The 21,149-nt window shown below is 39.9% G+C and overlaps 2 protein-coding genes across 2 annotated transcripts in view; both read right to left on the bottom strand.

The window, feature by feature from the left end:
• The window catches only part of dusp13a (dual specificity phosphatase 13a), a 91,398-nt gene that overhangs the window by 42,088 nt on the left and 28,161 nt on the right, over positions 1-21,149 (bottom strand). The window lies entirely within an intron of this gene.
• LOC120514549 overlaps positions 20,559-21,149 on the bottom strand; it is a 107,827-nt gene continuing 107,236 nt past the window's right edge. The window contains exon 10 of the mRNA XM_039735023.1: positions 20,559-20,905. Within this exon, the coding sequence (XP_039590957.1) occupies positions 20,712-20,905 (194 nt within the window). The 3' untranslated portion in view covers positions 20,559-20,711. The remainder of the gene's footprint in view (positions 20,906-21,149) is intronic.

The raw sequence follows: 21,149 nt of genomic DNA, 5'->3' as shown, positions 1-21,149 counted from the left end.
TATGTATTAGTTCTGCTTTCTGATGGACTGATGGTCCATCTGTGTTGGTTTCTGGCTTATGACCATAGTTGACCAAATAGGTTTTGGCCTCCAGGACACTGTATTCCATAAAGTGGATTTGGTGATGAATTGCTAGTGAGATGAATACATGGTGTCACAGTCCAGTCTGCTTTCCTGAAAGCAAGGTAGGGAAGGGGAAAACTGAAAAAGGGAATTAAGAACTCTAAATGCAGCAAAGCCTCTTCTGGTTTCCTTTCAGGAAGTGGAACACAGTCACATGTATATGTTTAGCAGATTATTGTAGTGACTTGCAAATGAAGTCAACATAATCAAGTAAGCACCCTAAGGACCCTAGATCTAACAGATAGAACAGATCCAGTCCATGATGGTCATGCAAGTTTCTGCTTCTTATGGTCAGATTGACTCAAGATAATACAACGGAATGGGAGAACCAAAAACGCAGATAACATATGGTCTCCACAAGGAACAGAACTTAGCAAGAGAGGACACTCTAGGTTGACTATTGTGTTAAAATGACAAGGCCTAATGTGTGTTTGTCATCTAGGAGGCATTTGTTTCTTTTAGTTGGGTCAGGAGAATAGGGGTAGCATACAGTCCCATGTCTCCTCTTTAAAAAGCTCTTGCTGGCTTCCAAGAAGAGTGACATTGAAAGGGTGTTCTACTCTAGTGTACCCGTGTGGATCCGCGAGTGTTTCTTGGGCTTGGCTGGAGTTGACCATTGCAGGTATTTAAAGCTGCCTCACTACAAAGTGGGGATGACTTGAAAGTCAGGAGAGAGTTTAGATTGCTGATTATCTGGCAGGAGGAAGAAGCCAAAGTCTTGAGAAAGCGAAATATTAAGCAGGAATTGGTTACTTTGGTGGTACCAGAATGGTGGGCATACATGTTAACAGGAGCATTTTACATTGTGCTTCAGAACAGGATAGTGGTGCACTCTGATTTTCGTGGAATCTAATGGGTGTCTCTCACTGACGATAATACTTTCCGTTTACTGTGATTTTCTGATACCAAGTTCCACTATGACGATAGGATATTAAGAACGCAAAGAGAACAGAAGAGTTTTGGTAACAGCCATCACAACATCTGCCACAATTATTTAATATAAATTTTACTAATATTGCCAGAAGCTCTCAAAGCTGCCCACTAGGATAAAATAATTGGTCTTCAGTCTTGATTTAAATACTGAAATCGATGGGGCATCTATTATGTGTTGGGCTTCTATTGCTAAATGTCATCCGTCCTGTAAACTCTCAACTTCAAGGTATGATACATTCTGTTTGCAAGACTGTTTGCCTCTTATTTCCTTATCCCTCTCACTACCTACCTATTCTAGAAGAAGAATAAGGTGTCTTATCTGCATGAGACCTGAGCTTACTACACAAATCAATTCAACCAAAATGCATTGTTTAATAAGCTCGGGTCCCCAGCAGATGTCTTTCATTTTTCACAAACATTTAATGTACAATCAGAACTGTCTTTAACATAATGTGACTGTATTAGTAAAAAAAAAAACACACAGAAGCACCAGACATTATTATTAGGAATTGTTTTCATATTTGTAATAGATCAGGTTTCTGGGAACTTAGCATACTGACAATCATATACAGCACTGTGGAATAGTAATGACTCCATAAATGAGACAAGAATTGAGTGGTGGATTCTCCCAGCTCACATTAGGAGAACCTATTATGGACTGCCAAGGGGCAAGTGGAACAGAAAATCAAATCCCTTGGTGTCATAACGACTGGATATGTGGTGCTAAGTAGCCACAGCTAGACACTTTTTAAATATAAATCATTTGAACTATAAAGCAAATCATAAACTTTCAAAATGTAACTCTTATTACAGGTACACTTTACTTGTAGGGCACAAGACCAGTGTGGCATCTTGCATGCTTCATCTGGCATTTTTTTAAAACCCCCAGAAATTGAACTAGGATTTCACAAGGACTATTTCAGAGTTGGGTTTCATCAAAAAAAACTTATTTTTTGCATGTCCTCTACCCATTACCTTACTGTTGAATTTCTGGTTTACCATAGTATGCATGCGTAAAACAGGAGTACAGTTGTATTTAACAGCTGTGAGTTCATATCTAAAGTAGATCTAACATTTACCATTTTGAAAATACAGTTGCAAAGAAAAATATAGGACATACAAATGCAATATTGTGGCAAAATTGTGCTGTTATTTTGAAGGAAATGTGCCCCCATCCTTTTTAGCAGGGTTTGGAGAAAGGTGGCGTTACGGTAGGTGTCCATGGAGTAAAATAGCATAAATCTGGATATTAAGAAAAATGGTGATTCATTATTAGGTGCAAAATTATAATGGACTGGAGTAGAATATCTGGAAACATAATTGATTAAAAGTTGGCAGTATAGATGTAACATTATTGATAATTAATTCAGGTATTCTGCTGTTTGTGTTGTGATAAGGCGCCTCACTATATAGGTGCCTGACCCAGCACAGACTGACAATGGAGGCGCACCTAAAAAGTTTACAAACTTTTATTTTCTCTTCAGCTGGGGGCTACATCTTCCCCGTGTCCCTCAGCCCTAACACAGTCCCACAAGCACACAAAAGCAAAACAGAAATCCACTCTTCTTCCTCGTGCACTCCTCCTAGGCAGCTTTGTCCTTGTCCTCCTCCTCCTGACTCTGGCACCTTGAGTGGTGGGTGTCTGCTTTACTTATAGCCCACCCAGAAGCGCTTCAGGTGATAATTGACCTAAATTAGGCTGCACCTCCAAGTTTGGCTGCATCACAGCCCAGACGGGCTCCTTAAGCCAGGCAGCTCCCCCTGCTGGTGGCCACGGAGCCCAACAGGGTTGAGCTCCTGTGTTCCACGACTGTGGCCCCGATGCAACCCAGGGGGGCCTGCCACCAAGTGTTTGGGGGGAAGTAAGTGGTCTCCCATGGCCGTTCCCCCGGATATAGTGCCAGAGAGGCATCCTGGCCGTCAGCCACAGTGTCTTCTTAGTGAAGTCTGGATGATGCAAAGTTAAGAAAAATTAAGCAAAACCAAGAGCCATTAAAGGCAATTAGAGAGCGACAACAAAGTATACTACATCAAGTAGAGTGCATGAAGACAGAGCTAGGCTACTGAAGAAGTAAAGGAGAGACAGGTTTGGTCTTGTGTTTCAGCACAGATTTGTGTCTTGTTAATTTATGCATTATAATCATTGTCTTCTGCTTGAACTCCAGTAGCCTGTGACATGGGAACTGGAATTCATACCTCACTGAATGTGAACTGAATCTGTTCATCCAGTTTTGTGTGTTTGTCCCAGTCTCTGTTCATAGCTAAAAGAGAAAAAGTGTATTTGAGGTGAAAGAATTACACTCACCTTTAAAGAAATTCATTGCAGTACCCCATTATAGAAGGCCATCTCCTTCAGGGTGTTCTTTTGCCTTGTGCCCATAGAAGTCTGAGGTACGCTTTAGGACCTTATGACACTGACCCAGACAAACCCAAAGAGTAAATGAGTAGATATCTATTACAGTATACAGAATCATTTATTTAAGTCATGCTGCTATGTAAAGTGAAAAAATTACGCAATTCTTTTATGACAGCCTCTGTTGCCTGAATACGTTGCAAATGATAGGCTGTTTTACTATAAACTACAAAGGACAAAAGAGAATTTTCTCAGAATCAGAATAACTTTATTGTCATTGTAACAAATACAACGAAATTAGGTGCAGTCCCTGCAGTGTCAAAATATAAATAAATATGATTACAAAAGGATAAGAAGAAATAAGGTAGCACACAAACATTCAACATAAGACCTTAATTGCACATGAAACACTATTGCACAAGATGTCATCTATTGGACTGCTGCATTGGAGGTGATTAGGTGGCATTCAGTGCCCTAATAGCAACAGGGTAGTAACTGTTATTCAGTCTATTAGTCTTTGTTGTCTTTATGCATCCCTGATGTTACTCTGGAAATTGTTCTAACTGGGTAGACTGGGCCGGATTCTCTTCAATCATCAAAGGGCAGAAGCATCAGTGTCATGAACAAGTGTGCCATAATGAGCTCAGTATAATAGACTTCCAGGGCATTAGACACTACAACAAAGTCTATTGGCATAGACTATTTTTTGCCTTGCTAGTATGTTAATTTAAATCAGATTCTGAACATATTTATTGTTTGCATTTACTTGTCATACAGTTTTCTGTATAGTTGTTGAGCGATAGGTGTTACTACACGGCGGTTTGCCCTTATGATCAAAAAAGTAGAGGATCATCGGATCTGTTGTGTTTCCTTCTGGCCTTGTTAGTCCAGAGGCCTTTGAAAGTGTTTTTAGTCTTGGTCATGATCAAACACTGTGCCCATACTTTTCATTTTAGTTCAGTTTTTAATCTTAGATGCAACTGACACTTTTTAATTACTTATAATTATCTTTGCACTAATTTCATCTCTTTAGCTCACTTAATCATATCATAACACATGCAGAGGAAGGTTTGGGAATCATAGGTGGAAAACATTAAGTTCAAAATAGCTTCACTATCCATCCATGCACTCCAAATGCAATCATTTTACTTTACTTGTTAGCTGTCAGCTGATGTTTCAGTGGTTTCGCTACATTTGTGTCTGCAGGGACCCTTTTTAGTCTGATGCACAGACTTAATTTAATTGCAAACTTTGTGATTATAGGCACTGACGTCTTTGATATACATATTAGTAGTCATTTTCTTTTAACTGAACCATGCAAAAGCAAGCATTTGAATGAAGTCTGTTCTAATTTCAATTAAATATATTATTCAATAATAAAGAATTTAAGCTGGATAGCTAAGTAAGAAGTGCCGTCCAGGAATTAGTCAAGTTTTATTTTATAGTACAAGCACAGTCAGGTTCATAAGTTTTTGGAAATTGATAAACTTTTCGCAATTTTTGCTCTTTACACTACTACAATGGATTTGAAATAAAATAAGCAATATGTGAATGAAGTGTAGACTTTCAGCTGTAATTTAACAGGGTTACCTAAAATATTGTGTGAGCCACTTGACAGCCCTAATTCAACCATTGACTATTAAGCAAGTAAAGGCTTTGGAATTGATTCCAAATGTGGTATTTGATTTTCATTTGCAAGCTGTCGCTGTTACCTCTCAGTATGAGGTACAAAGAGCTGCCCGTGCGAGTGAAAACAGTCCATCCTTAGGCTGAGAAAACAAAACGAACCCTTCAGGAAGATAGTTGAAACGTGAAGAGTGGTCAAATCAACCATAATGATACATTCTTACAAAGAAGGAACACATTAGTGAACCCAGCAACACCAGAAGGTCTGGGAAACCACAGAAGACATCTTTGCTAAATGATTGCAGTCCTCTGTCCCCCTCACAACATGTAGCCAAACCGAGAAAACTTTTCAAGAAGCAGACTTATCATTGCCAAAGTCTACAATCAAGAGAAGATTTAATGAAAGTAAATACAGAGGGTTTACCACAAGGTGCAAAGTACTGGGAGACCTCGGGCATAGGAAGGACAGAATTGACTTTGCCAGAAAACATTTTTCAAAAGCCTGTCCAGATCTGGAACAATTTTCATTGGACAAAGGAAACTAAGATCAATATATACCAGAATGCTGGAAAGAGAAGAATACAGAGTAGAGAAGAACTGGCTCATGATCCAATGAATACCACGTCATCTGTGAAACATGGTGGAGGCAGCATTCTGGCATGATCATGCATGACTGTGAATGGAAGTCAGCCATTGGTGTTTATTGATGTTATAATTGCTGTCAGAAGTAGCAGGATGAATTCTGAAGTACAGTATATTGGGCTATACTACCTTCTCAGATTCAACCAAATTCTGCAAAACCGATAGGACGACGTTTCACGGTACAGTGAGCCAAAACACGCTGCAAAAGTAAACAAAGTGCTTTTCAATATAAAGTAGTGGAATATTTTTCAATGGGAAATCAATCAACTGACATGAACTCAACTGGATATGCTTTTCACTTGCTGAAGACAAAACTGATGGCAGAAAGTCCAACGAACAAGCATCAACTGAAGACTGCTACAATAAAGGCCTGGCAAAGCATCACTTGGGTGGAAACCCAGTACTTGGAGATGAATATGGGGTCCAGAGTTCAGGCAGTCATTGACTGTAACAGATTTTCAACCAAATATTCAAAATGATCATTATATTTATGATTGTTATCTTGTCCAAATACTTTTGAGCCCCTGAAAATAGGGGGACCATGTCTTTTCTAAATAGCTCATACAACATTTTTGTTAAATCCCTTGAGTTAAAGCTGAAAGTCTATACTTTGATTTATTTGAAGTCCACTGTGGTGGCATACAGAGCCAAATTATGAAGATTGTGTCACTGTATGTATATGTGTAGGTATAATATATATTTATATATATTTAATATGGTTTTGAGTTATATATATTAGATAATCCCATAAACAGCATACACAAGGTAATTTTAAGAGTAAATAGTAGTGTATTAACATATGGAAATAGTAATGCCAGTGAAAATAAGAACATTTTAATAAACACTTGGAAATGTTTAGAAAATGTAAGATATCAAGAATAGAGAGAACAGTACATTCTACTCAATAACCATTGACATCTGAAGAAATGGTAGCTCAGGAAATCATGATAGGGTCCATATAAGAATTCCTATGCCATGTCTTAAGAACAGTGCAAGAGAGTATGAAAACGTTTGATTTAAGTATTATGTTTTGGGGAGGTTAACAAATGTACCTCATTAGGGAGTTTCATTGAGTTGGTTGCACAAAGCCAAAAGAACATGTTCAAAGAGTAGGTCACTGGAGGTACTGCTGTTGAATCTTACAATTTGCTAGATGACTTTTAAAATGGAGCTGATATAGTTGAATCACTGGAGGCATACTATGCATTTAGTCCAAATAAATACTCATGTTGATCATTCCTTTCTCTCCCAGAATATTTTTTCAAGCATCTTTCAGGAAAAGATGTTAACTTATTGGTATCAGGAAGGCTGAAAATAGTATTTGTGCTTTCATTGACATAAGTCATCCCTTTACCTTAATATCTAGGAAATCTGACAGTGCATATGTTCCCTTGAGTTAGATTAAAAATATATCTGAATTCTTTTTTTTTTTTTTCTTGTTTGAGTTTTGTATCACATCCTGAGAGTACTTGGAGATTTTTTTAAGCCTCTCTTGTAGTTTTGTGATTGACAGCAGTTTTACGTAATCCTGTTTATCCAAGTTAAAAATGCAGCGTGATATTTTGTGGCATTTGGAAAATTTTACATTTCTCCTGAGTTTTTGGTGTCTGTTTGCTGGTCACTCTCTGCAATCAAAACACTACAGTGACAACTGTACAATCTACATTTGGATAGGAGGTTTTTTACTCACTATTTTGTGGTAAAAATAACCTTCTACAGTATGTTATAGTGCAAGATATTGAATTGCAGATACAGTAAAAGAAAGCTAAAGTGGATATGAAGGGAAACAGTGATAGAAAAAGAGTAGCTTTCTTAATGGGATCCTGCTCTCTTATGCAGTAGTGTGTGTCTGACCTCATTACATGGCAACATCCAGAGTCATCTGTCTGATATGGAGTAGTGGGTGTAATCACAGTCAGTCCAGAAAACCATTGATGTAGTGGCTGTGTGCGGCTGCTTTGCCGCTAATAAGAGAGTGACAGCTGGTCTATAGCATGCTGACAGCTGCCTTCTCAATTATAACTTTACTTCATGTGAATCATATTTTAGTTGTAACAGCTCATGCCAGAGTACCTTGTAGCGTAGGAGCCTGCCAGGGTCTAATTTGGCGGCCATTACCAAAAGATGACAACTCCTAACCAGAGGGCGCTGTGAAGCCTTCATGGTAGATAGGACCCGTGGGGCCATTTGTCATTTCATCTGTTCACATCGCTATTGGATAGTTTTGTATGTCTGGATGTTGTCTGCTTGAAGGATGTTTGAAAGGCTGAAATGACGAGTCAGCCTAGAGGTTTGAAATCTGAATTTCCAATGAAAGATAAAGTTACTTGATATATGCATGGATTTATTTTTCTTTCATTTGTCTGCTTAAATGAAATGTGCATCTTCATTGACTGGTAGTCTGTGTATGTTTTAGTATGTATGTATGTGTTTATATATAATATATGAGCACAGAACTTAACCCGAGCCACCCAAACACAGGTTTATTCTTATATACATTGTATATAGTATGTGTATATTTATATATAAGACATATTGAAGAGAACTGAGCACACACAAAAACAAAATATATAAATAAGTACAGCTTGTTCATTTCATATTTCAAGACATTATTTTATTTCCCCAGACTTCACCATTTGCCATGGTCACGTCGCCTTAGTCCAGTTTATTGGTCTTATTTCTGTATCCACTTTACAAATGCAGTAATTATTTACAGTATACAGGTAAGACATTGCATTAATTATCAGAGAAGGTCCATCCTTTGGTTGTATAAATACATTTTCAGTTGCAGTTTTCTTTTCACTTTTGTTACCAGCCTTATTTGCATTTTTCTGTCAAAGTTACAATTGGGTCTACCATAAGCTTGAAGGAACAATCACTGCTGAAGATTTTGGTTTTAGAATATATAGTATGGGTGCCACATGATGTTTCTTTGTATGTCGGCGTAACTTTGGCTATGTTGCCAGTTTGAAACATCCTGTACATTTGATACAAACAGGCCTGTAGTACGGCAGACCTCCAGCCATTAAAGATATTAACCAACTAAAGTGCATGCTCTGTTGGTTTCCACCCAAGTTTCGCTCACCAATGCAGGCTCAGCACCCTGCCCTTTTATAGGTTTATAAGTTTATTTGTGTCACACGTGCAGAATTCTTACTTGCATGTGCTAATGAACATGTTGCAAACCCCATTCTCTGGTGTTATGATAAGTGTATAAACACTGTGGACCACCAGGCTGGCACCGCCAGCTTAACCCAACACAGACACGCGTGGGACACAAGTTCACTGCACACAGGTTTTATTTTTCCTTTTTTCTCTTGTGGGAAACGCCTTCCCCGTTCCCCACAAGTATAACACAGTCCCAGCACCGTCCCAGCACAATACGATACGTCTCTGTATCTTTCTCCACCTTCAGTCCTCGGGTCAAGCTTTGTCGCTCCTCCCCCCCAACTCTGGCTCCCTGAGTAGTGGCTGCTGGATCCCTTTATAAGGCACCCGGAAGTGCTCCAGGTGTTTGATTACTTGTTTCCAGCAGCACTTTCGGGTGTGGTGAAAGAACTGCCCATAAGGGCTCAGCAGGTCCTGCTGCAGCAGCAGCCCCTGGCGGTGCCTGCTGATCCCAACAGGGCTGCACCACACTCCAAACTCTCATGCAGGCCTGCGGGAGTCCGAGGCACTGCTGCAATCCAGGGGGGTTTGCCATCTAGTTTCCCGGGGGAGGTAATGCTCTGGCCACACTTGCTCCCCCAGTCCTCTCAGTGTGGAGGCATCCCAGCCTGGCAAGAGCCCCGGCCGCACGCTACAACACATTCTGGAGGTTTTCCTCTATGTAGCTTTCCATGTCCCATTATTCCAGTCTTGACAAGTCATATACTGTATTTTCCCCTTTCTGCACGGGGAGCCTTGGAAGCAAATCTCTGACATTATATTCGATGTGTGATTTGAGTTTTGCTTACTGAAAATATCTTTAAAAATCATAATATTAACATGTACTCATCATTACCCATTCATAGATTATCTTTTAATTTTGTCTTTGGACCTGTATTTGTACAAACATAAAACAACTTGCTACAACTGGTCTACTTCTGTTCTGTTCTGTTTTCTCCTACAAGTTTTGGCATATGTTTAATATTCTAAATTGTATGCATGTATTGTACATGTACATTTTTTTGTGTGTTTTGACATGTTGATTGTAGCTGGGGTTATGTTTAACCTTCTCAGAAATGTAATATGAAAGTTTTAATATTATAATTAATTCTGTCTTCTTCCCACTGCTCTTCTTGTCATACAAATTGTCTGCAATGCTTATTGTTTTCATTGTTCTCATTCCTCCTGCAGACTGGCACCACACGCTAGTTGTTTTGTAAACATTTAAGTTCTTCAGTGGACCCCCTCCTATTTTCACTCCTTCCTCCTTATCTCCTATTTCCCCAGTGATCTTCATTTTTGAGTGTCTCGGTTAACAGTTACAGTGAATGCTCGCATGTTCCTTTCGCACTCCATCAGATTCTGAGAGACTGAATTTTTTTTTCCTCCTGTCCTAACCATTTCTTTTTTTTTTTTACAGATACATGCTGCTTCGTTTTTCTTTATTTCTTGTTTTAATTTGTATTATGTAATAGATCTATTTGATGTCTGTGGTGGGTTGGCGCCCTGCCTGGGATTGGTTCCTGCCTTGTGCCCTGTGTTGGCTGGGATTGGCTCCAGCAGACCCCCGTGACCCTGTGTTCGGATTCAGCGGGTTGGAAAATGGATGGATGGATATTTGATGTTTTTGAAGTGTTTCTTTCTTGTTGGTTTTTAGTTTGTATAATAGAAAAAAAAGTGACAATTGTGCCATGAAAGATGGATGGCTTATTGCCTGCAGTGCATGAAAAATTCTTAAAGCGGCCAGTGGGTGCTATAAGCAAAAAGCAGGGGACCCCCTGTTAGTCTGTGGCATAATCTGATCCAATATGTGATGTTGCTGTGTCATTGCAGAGAAATACAACATATGCATGTAATGTACTGTTGCTCAAAACTGCATATTATTTTGGATTGATGGAGTTTGAATTTTGTTTTCATTGAAACTGTTTAATTTATTTTCACTTGAATCATGTGTCCTGTTTAAGAACTGTTGAATATTTACTTTGTTCCAGGTGTTACTGTGGAGATGTTTTATACAGTAATTGTAGCTCTCACACCATTCCACAGTTGAGGTGAAAACTGAGATCCATTTCTTTGACTGTTATTAATGCTTTTATCATACTTGATGCACATCTTAAGGCCTAAAGAGGCACCTTGAGATTTAAAAGCATTATTGTGTTTACGCTCACTCACCAACAACAAAATGCTTGCCCCCTGCAGAACAATTTGAAGCAGCAGTGCATTTAAAGCTTTTTAAGTTTTAACACAGTACAAGTGAAGGAAAACAAGAGTAAAGTATTTTAGTCTGTGGCTTAATTGTCCCTATTATAGCTAAATTGGAGGGCTTTTCAGCCCTTTAGAGGTTTGTTAACAAGCAGATACGTTTAGTTTTTTAACATCTCTTTAGATGCCGCTGTCCTCTTTTATCTATTGTTTGAAGAAGAGCTGCGCTAGAATGCAAATGGCTTCTGCTTCTCTCTGTGAACTTCCAGAAACTGCAATCTGCACACAATGTTGCTGCTTTGTGACACCTTAACAATGAACCCAAATATGTCATGGGCTAATAGCAGGCCATATTTACTTCAAAGGTAATCATTGGGCACTTTCACAAATTACCGTAGGTTTTAAAGGTACACTTTGAGGCCTAGAAATTTCAAACACATTATTTGTACCTTCTTTATTTCTCTCTATTATAAAAAAAATACTTGGAAGGAGACAAGACGTGATTTTCTCAGAGAGACACTTTCACGTCCCGCGTGACGAGTTAACCACACCGGGGGCCAGAAATAAAGAGTAGATGACAAATTAGAATGTCGTTAAGAATTCAAAAATGTTGGTGCCATACACATGCAGAGCTGGTTAGAGATAATAGAAGTACGAAAATTCGAATGTCTCAAAAAAAGGATAGTAAATATCGCATTAGCACATATAAACGGAAATTATTACTCTGTGAAATAACGGAACAGAGACAAGAGATTGAATATATTGTTCTGAGACTTGTAGATTGTCTAATTTGTGTTGCCATCAGGGAGAAAAAAAAAAGTAGTGTTCCTTCCCAATGAAGAGGCGTATTCGCAAGAATTAAAAGATTTGTTGTTTGGTGAAAGTGAAATCCCGTGAGAGAAAATTTCAAGCCCCGCAAGACAAGAGCTTTTGCAAAGAGATTTGGAAAAGTCCTGCCCACATAACCACGCACACGGTTCAATCATGTCACATTCGTGTTAATGCTATTGTCAGAAACATTTCTTGTAGAGAGAAAGAAACGATATTCACTCACGGGCAGTTATACGTTGCATTGTCACAATGTAATTCCAAACACGGAATCAAAATTCAATGCGATATTGATGAAAAGGTAAAAGTGAAAAGAGATTGAAAATATGGACATAGGTGATATGACAGAAGTATGTAGTTATTGTTTGGCTTTAAACTTTAAGTCGGAGACTTGTAGATCGTCTAATTCGTGTTGCCATCAGGGAAAAGTAATATTTCTTCCCAGTCTGCGAGAATTAAAAGTTTTGTTGTTTGGTGAAAGTGAAATCCACATACGTGAGCAGCAACGACATGAAGTTGCTGGCGCAAAGCGTAGGTGGGGTTGGCAAGCAAAGCGGGCAGGAGGCAAAGCCCCCAGTATGATTTTATTTTATTTGGATTTGAAAATCAAGTTGTAGAAAAAGAATTTGGTTATTTTGTTAGGTAATATTTAGAAAATGTAAAATTTGATAATACTGTAGCACCGGCACCAAGTGCTGAAATGGATCCTTTGTTTTTTTCCAAGGCTCTTTAATGTGGGCTTGCTATTCTTATAAGGACTGCTCATCTTTACCCCACTAGATGGAATTCTTTTTGCAACATCGTTGTTCTGCTGCTGGCTTTAAAGCCGCTCATTTATGTGATGGAGTGGCCTCTCATACTATGGCTAACTCATCCTTGGCTGCACTGCTACACAGCCGTTTGTTCGAAGTCACTGTCCCCAGTAACCACTTCCAACACCTTCAAACAGTGCAGAAGTCTTCGAAACAGCAAGGTGGTCTTTGTTTTTTTTGGTCGTGAGGACAATGACAAAGCATATCAGCAGTGGTCTTAAGCGCTTTGCTGATAGGTGGCACAACAGAGGTGTTGAATGCTGCACTGCCATGTGGTACAGCAGAGGTGTTAAACGCTGCATTTCTGTGCAGTGATCTGTCGAACAGAAGTAAGTTGCCGAACCTGCTTGCCTGGATGGAGCTGCAATTATACCCATCTGTCAGCTGTTTTCCATCACTGAACTGACACTGCAAGCATCATTCCAGGTGTGGATCTCAGCTTCGAGACTGTCCTTCCATTGCTGCTCATCTACGTTGTCCTCATTTTACCACCAGCCCTGCTTCACACGGCTCATTTGGGGTCAGTGACAACTCGATCTGTCACACTTTTCCCCAGCTACATGTGCAGGAGGCTTCACCAGTGACTGTGCACCCATTCCAATTGACATTAGCAGCTGGAGACAGGATGGTGACGCCGTCGGGGGCTCACCTTCTATGAACTAGCAAAGCTTAAACTTCAGTGCCTCTATTCCTGGAGGGGCCCCAGAAGCGACTGTAGTCCACATTGCTTAAAAAGTTTGGGTGTCTATGAGGAGGGTTTTTTTTTTTTTAATGTTATAATAATAATATAATGTAATTCAATACAGAATGCTAGCTAAAATACTTTTAATTGTAATTTTCATCTTCCCATAAAGTGAAAACTATCAGGCCTAGGAAATTTTTATTCACACTGGTGACTTTGACAGTACAGCAATTTTAGTAAAAATCTGAGATGTAGTGTTTAAATTAAAAAAAAAATGTGGTGGTTGGTTGTGGAGCAACCCCATTGAACAAGATAACGGTGGTTATCCAGACCTCATTGCTGGTTGTAAAGAGGCCTCCATAACAGTTTGTGCTTCAGGGCCCCAAAAATGTAGGTGTGCCACTGGCCACCATAGGGACAGCAGTCTCTCTGCTGTCTTCCCTCCGGCTCCAATGCTAAAAACAGCACACCAGATCACAGCATCTAGGATCTCCAGCCATTCCTTAGAAGAGATAAGTGGGTCCTCTGCGGTCTCCACGGCATTGGCGAAGATCGGACAGTAGGTCATCTTTTCATCCCACTGCAAACACCAATGTAGCGTTGGCGCTGCATGCTGAAATGGGCTATTTTGCTCTTTACATGGCTCTTTGAGTGGTTTGCTGTCCTTAAAAGGACTGCTTGCCTTTGCTGCACCGGACAGAATTCAGCTTCCAACATTGTAGGCTTGCTGTTTTTATAGGCACACCATGCGCTGGCTTTGAAGCTTCTCACTTACATGATGGAATGACAGCTCATAATGTTGGTAGCTCATCAATGGCTGATGCAATGTGACCTTGCCATTACAATACTGTATCTCTTAATAGATTTTGAGGTGGCAGATTTTTAACTTTTAACAGGTTGCTTTGCCATGCGTATCATATAGAATGGAACAACTGATTTTTGCTGTTACTTAAAGAGATATCACATTTTGACTTTGTTGCCATCCTTTTTCAATAATAATTATTACTCTGTGAAATAATGGAATGGTGAAAAGAGCTGAAATATATATTGTTCAGATTTAAACTTTAAATCTGAGACATGTAGATCTTCTAATTCATGTTGCTATCAGGGAAAAGTAGTGTTTCTTCCCAATGAAGAAGCGTATCTGTGAGATTTGAAAGATTTATTGTCTGGTGAAAGTGAAATCCACTTACGCGAGTGGCAGAGACGCGATGTGGCTGGCGTGTAGCGCAGGATGGGGGTTGGCGAGTGAAGCAAGCAGGGGGCGAAGCCTCTTAGTATATATAAAATAAAGATTCACTGGCAGGCCAACAACTGCTAGGCAATACATGGTTCTAGGCTGACTCAGGGCAAAGAAAAAACATGGTGAGCTATTTAAAAGGGGAACCCGTACTGGCAGTTGCAGATTTGATTTGTGACTCTTTGGAGTTACAGTCACTCTCACTCCTACTGTGCTTCCCCAGAAGATACCAATATTGGCCATTTTAATTGCTATTTTATTTTATAAGATTAAAGAAACTTCATTACCTCTTGAAAAGTTTACAGCAGCTTTCTTTTCTTATCCTCCCATCTATTAATGGATTCTATTAGGTTGCCAATACCTCTGCCAGAGTCTTTTCTCAAATCAAACATTAAAGTTGTCCTTGAACTCCATTATACCCATTTAAGGCTCACCATCAGTACAAAGCTTCAATTTTGATTAACTCTGGTTTACTGGATTCTCTGCTCACCTAAAGAGATGTCAGAAATTGTAGGATTGGTCTTTGTAAGGGAGTGGCTTAGAGGAACCTCTGCAAACTGCAAATCTGCAGGCTTTCACCGAACAGATCTCCAAGGGTTGATGTCACAGTAACATAGCAGGCACGAGAGATGCTGGTAAATTTCACTAGTTGAACCAGAGGGTAATGTGTTGGTGGTCATTATCAGTGTCAATATACAACATATAGCCAAACATTTTTGGACACCTGACCATCACACCTACATGAACTTGTTAGTTATCCCATTCCAAAACTATAAGCATTAATATGGAGTTGTAAACTGTGGCATTAACTGCCTTCAATCTTCTGGGGTAGACTTTCCAGAAGATTTTGGAGTGCATCTTTCTGGGAATTTGTGAAGCCAGGTGCTGAGGTTGAATGTTAAGATCTGGCTCACAATCTGCATTCCAATTCATCCCAAAGGTGTTTCAGCAGGGTTGAGATTAGGGCTTTGCGCAGGCCACTCGAGTTCCTCCGCACCAAACTCATCAAACCATGCTGTTATAGACCTGGCTTTGTGCACAGCTGCACAGTCATGCTGGAACAGAAGAGGACCTTCACCAAACTGGTACCACAAAGCTGGAAGGACACAATTGTCTAAAATGTTGTTGTATGCTGCTGCACCAACAGTACCTTGGAACCAAGAGGTCTGGCCCAAACCCTGAAACCATACTTTACAGTAGGCAATGTGCAAGTCCTGAAGGTAGCATTCTCCTGGCACCCACCAAACCTAGATTTGTCCATCAGGGTGCAAGAGAATAAAGTGTGATTCTTCACTCAATACAACACACTTCCACTGCTCCATAGTCCATGGAAACCCATTTAATGAAGCCCCCGACACAGTTCCTGGGCTGAAGTTGCTTCTAATGGCAGCTTGGAGCTCAGTTAAACAGAGGTTAGGTGATTTTTACACATAATGCACTTCAGCACTTGGTGGCCCAGCTCTGTGAGTTTTCGTGGTCTACCACATTGTGGCTGAACTGTTGTTGCTACTAGATGCTTCCTTGTCATGATAATAGCACTTACAGTTGACCAGAGCAACATTTCCCATACTGACTTGTGGGAAAATGTGCCATGTTGAATGTTACTGAGCTCTTTCTACTGTTCTCAATGCTTGTTGGTGGTGATTGGATGACGGTGTACTCGGGTTTTTATACAGTCATGGCCGAAATTATCGGCACCCCTGGAATTTTCCCAGAAAATACACCATATCTCCCAGAAAATTGTTGCAGTTACAAATGTTTTAGTATACACATGTTTAATTCCTTTATGTGCAATGGAACAACACAATAAAACAGAGAAAAAAAGCCAAATCTGACATTATTTCACAAAAACTCAAAAACCGGGCTGGACAAAATTATTGACATCCTCAAGTTAATATTTGGTTGCACGCCCTTTGGAAAAAAATAACTGAAATCAAGCGCTTCCTATAACAATCAACAAGCTTGTTACACCTCTCAACTGGAATTTCCGACCACTTTTCTTTTGCAAATTACTCAAGGTCTCTCAGATTTGAAGGGCGCCTTTTCCCAACAGCAATTTTGAGATCTCTCCATAAGTGTTCAATCGCATTTAGATCCAGACTCATTGCTGGCCACTTCAGAACTCTCCAGCGCTTTGTCTTCAACCATTTCTGGGTGCTTTTAGAGGTATGTTTGGGGTCATCGTCCTGCTGGACCCCTGACGCAGACCCAGCTTTCTGACACTGGGCCCTACATTGTGCCCCAATATCTTTTGGTAGTCTTCAGATTTCATGATGTCTTGCACACAGTCAAGCCATCCAGTGCCAGAGGCAGCAAAACATCCCCAAAACATCTTAGAACCTTCGCCATGTTTGACTGTAGGTACTGTGCTCTTTTCTTCGTAGGCCTCATTTCGTTTTCTGTAAACAGTAGAATGATGAGCTTTACCAAAACGCTCTACCTTGGTCTCATCTGTCCACAAGATGTTTGCCCAGAAGGATTTTGGCTTCCTCAGGTACATTTTGGCAAACTCCAGTCTGGCTTTTTTATGTTTCTGTGTCAGCAGTGGGATCCTCCTGGCTGTCCTGCCATAGCGTTTCAATTCGTTCAGATGTCGACGGATAGTTCGAGCTGACACTGTTGCACCCTGAGTCTGCAGAACAGCTTGAATATGTTTTGAAGTTGATTGGGGCTGTTTATCCACCATTCGGACTATCCTTCGTTGCAGTCTTTTATCAATTTTTCTCTTCTGTCCATGTCCAGGGAGATTAGCTACAGTGCCATGTGTTGTGAACTTCTTGATTATGTTGCGCACAGTGGACAAAGGAACATGAAGATCTCTGGAGATGGACTTGTAGTCTTGAGATTGTTGATATTTTTCCACGCATTTTGTTCTCAAGTCCTCAGACAATTCTCTGCTCTTCATTCTGTTCTCCATGCTTAATGTGGCACACTCAGACACACAACAGAAAGGTTGAGTCAACTTTTCTCCATTTTAACGGCTTCAGGTGTGATTGCTATATTGCCAGCACCTGTTTCTTGCCACAGGTGAATTCAAACGAGCATCATATGCTTGAAATAAAACGATTTACCCACAATTTTGAAAAGGTGCCAATAATTTTGTCCGGCCCATTTTTGGAGTTCTGTGTGACATGATGTCAGATTTGGCTTTTTTTCTCTGTTTTTTGTGTTGTTCCAATGCACATAAAGAAAATAAATATGCGTATACCAAAATGTTTGTAATTGCTACAATTTTCTGGGAGAAATTGTGCATTTTCTGGGGAAATTCCAGGGGTGCTGATAATTTCGGCCATGACTGTACACCTGGTGCAGCTGAAACATCCAAACTCAGTAACTTGGTGGGGTGTCCATATACTTTTGGCTGTGTATTGTATTCTCTTGTCAATATCTATAGTTCTACAGACCAAACAAATACTATGGTAATCGTATACTATCCCACTTTTAAAATATGCTTTATTTAAACCGAAGAAGAAATGTATAGAGTAATAAGCGACTGAAGCATATCTTGAAATCCAGGGTATAAAGCAGGAATGAACCCTGAACAAAGCCCACCAACGCATTCGCATTGCAGTATATTAATTTAATTTTGAAACGCTACTGTAATATGATTCATTTTTACTACTTGTATGTCACCTTTCAGAACATAAACAAAGTTTAATTGAGAGCGTATCAGAAAATGTGTATGGAATAAATGCAAGATTGACATCTACATTCAAAGTGGAACAAACATGCTTTTAATAATATTTATTTCAACAAATTGAATGTACATTTTATTTGTGTTAATTAAAACCTGTAGAGTTTCTCCATTATTTCAATGTATCATGCTGCCACAGAATCATGGAAATAAAAACTGCCTGCTTTTGTAAAGCAGAGGATGTAATTATATAAAAAAAATGTTCATTAAACATTTCACTGTGGTGACAGCTAAATAATTTAGTTTGACTTGAGATGACATGTTTTTTGGCTAAACAGACTAGAAAAAAAGATTTACAGTAATTTGTTTAGCAGGCCTGATAAAAGAAAGCCTTTCAATAGAATAGTGCAATAATTTACTTGTATTGTTGCGCTTCTGGAGGGAGAGCTTTTGAGAATAAAGCTGGAAGAGTTTTAACATTTGAGCACGTCTGAACCCCCCGACAGTCTGCTTAGGTGCTCAGCCCACAAAAGCTTGATTTCTTTTATGTGGCAGAACACAGTATGATAGAAACTGAATAAAGTAGCCCTAGTAAATTGTATACACATCTGTTACTTTTGTTTTGGGATAGATTTCAAACTGAGTTGAAAATGCCTTAATTCCGAAATCCACCCTTTCTTTCTTACTGTTTCCTTGAAAATAACCAGTCAAGTAGTCAATTTGCTTGCGCCACACATTAAAATATACAGTTATCATTAACCCCATTGTATGGCAGCTTATGGCATGCTGCTGCCCCAGTTTAATGAGAACCAGGAAAATGATGTTTCATCTGAATTAGTCCTGGTTATATGCAGTTAACAAACTGAGCAAATAGGAAAAAAAAAAAAGTGTAGCAGTCACACTCTAAAAAAACCTGAATAATTTGTATTTCAGCCCGCTTATTATAATTTCTATACAGATGCGTCCAATACTTTACTATGAGCTGTGAAAATGTGTGTTAAACGTGAATATTTATTCCAGTGCACTGCTGTACGAGCCTAATTTGCCGTACGATTTCTCCATGAGGATCTCATTTGTCGGCTTATCCTTGGACGTCAACCAAACAGGGGCGGCTAGCAGATAAATGGAACGTTTATCAGAGATGTAAATGCATGCCTCATTAGCTGGACGGGGGCTGCGCCGCTGCCTGCTCTAGCCTTGTTAGTCAGAGGTGGGTCTGTGGGAGCTTCTGAAAATGGAAACGATTAGAGCCGTTCTTCTATTGATTATTGAGCGTGTCTCTGAAACGTTTTAACGTCAATTGGGAAAAGATTGTAGGCTACAGAAGTTAAAGGGTGATGGAGTATTGTGGAGTTTAGATTTGACTGTAAAGTCCCTGATCCGTAGTGTGCCTTTTAACATGCGCTACTCCCATTACACTTGCGTCTACTAGTTTATTTTAAGAACTTCATGTCAGTGCGCGCATACATATATATGTGCAGGTAAGTGAGGGGGCGTAATTCTAAAGAAAAGGGCGGAGCTAACAACGAGCCAATGGACGGGCCCGTGCTGTTTGAGTTGAGCGCTTTTGAGTAGCGCGCACTTCAGTGACGGGCGTCTGTCAAACGGGCTGTGTGCTGCGAACTTGTGAGAAATGCGGGTAGTTTTCCACCCTTTGGGCTTTGAATAACTATTTTTCCATTAAATATTGACTGATTTTTATATTACATGTAGTTGCCTTAATGCACGAACCCCGAGTGCGCGTTATTTCATGATCTACAGAATATTATATTTTTAAAGGTTTATAAAGATTTACTTTTATGTGTAGAGGAACCGAAGTGCTGCGAAGAAAAAAAAAAAACACCCTCGCAGTCACAAGCCCTATTAATCACTCGGGTGGTGGAGTGAGAACCCAAGTTTACGTTTTCAGTGCCCAGTGAAGATAACTCGCGGGTTATACTGGTACTGTGGTCCCGATCTGTCCAGACAGACGGTGACAAAAAGCCTCTGCGGGGAGATCGTGACGGGATCGGAAGATTGCTGCGAAGAAGCAACCCTTCGCAGTCCGACGCCCGAATAGTCACTCGAGTGTGCGGAATCATGAAAAGTTGGCAGTTAGCCGACCAAACGGGTTGAATGAACTGAATGGCTTCACTCGCTTTTATGCCATAATTTGCTACAGCCACCTTAATGTGCCATTGATATTAAAGCCCAATTCCGCCAAAAAAAAAAAAAACGAAAAAAAGAAATAAATCCATCATATTGTACTTGCAGACTAGATGGCCACTTAGCATTAGTTTACTCATTATGGAGTACAGCTTTTGGAACACAAAAAAAATATGAACAGACAGGCTGAATAATTGTGCATTAAGTGGTTAGCAGCCTTTATTGTGAGTCGGGAGGCTTTGGTGATACTCGGCCCATCATTACAAATACAAACATAAACATTTTAGGCAAAGACCGCCCTCATATTACACACTGTAGACAAGCGTTAAAGAGGAGCTCAGTCATTATCTTCGTTCGTTTAAGCGCATGTCCAGTTCTCGCAGTTGATCGAGAAATCCGCTGTTGGGAGAGATATTCCTGTGTTCACTCACCGTCTTGATGGCATCCACCAGGGTCATGTTCTCGCAGATCATGAGGAAAGCCAGCACCAGAGTGGCAGATCGGCTGACCCCCATTGCACAATGGACAAATACTTTATCTGTAAGGAAAAGGTAGCCTTTAGTGGCAGAGCTGTCTGTTACTGCGCTTTGGTTATTGTAGCCAACACTAATACTGTTCTTTGTTTAATGCCACAGGCAACATTTGAATGTCATTTTGTGTCATATTTCTTTGCAAGTGGTTTCACTTCATTTTTTTACATGAAATGTTGTCAAAGGAAAATATTGGAAACTGGGAGCAGATCTGTTCTGTGAAAGTGTGCAGGGGTTCAGGGCAAGACCAAC

Source organism: Polypterus senegalus, chromosome 1 (genome assembly GCF_016835505.1).
Source record: "Polypterus senegalus isolate Bchr_013 chromosome 1, ASM1683550v1, whole genome shotgun sequence".
NCBI classification, from domain to species: domain Eukaryota; kingdom Metazoa; phylum Chordata; class Cladistia; order Polypteriformes; family Polypteridae; genus Polypterus; species Polypterus senegalus.
The sequence above is the reverse complement of the archived record's forward strand: the minus strand, read 5'-3'. Positions and strand labels throughout refer to the sequence as shown.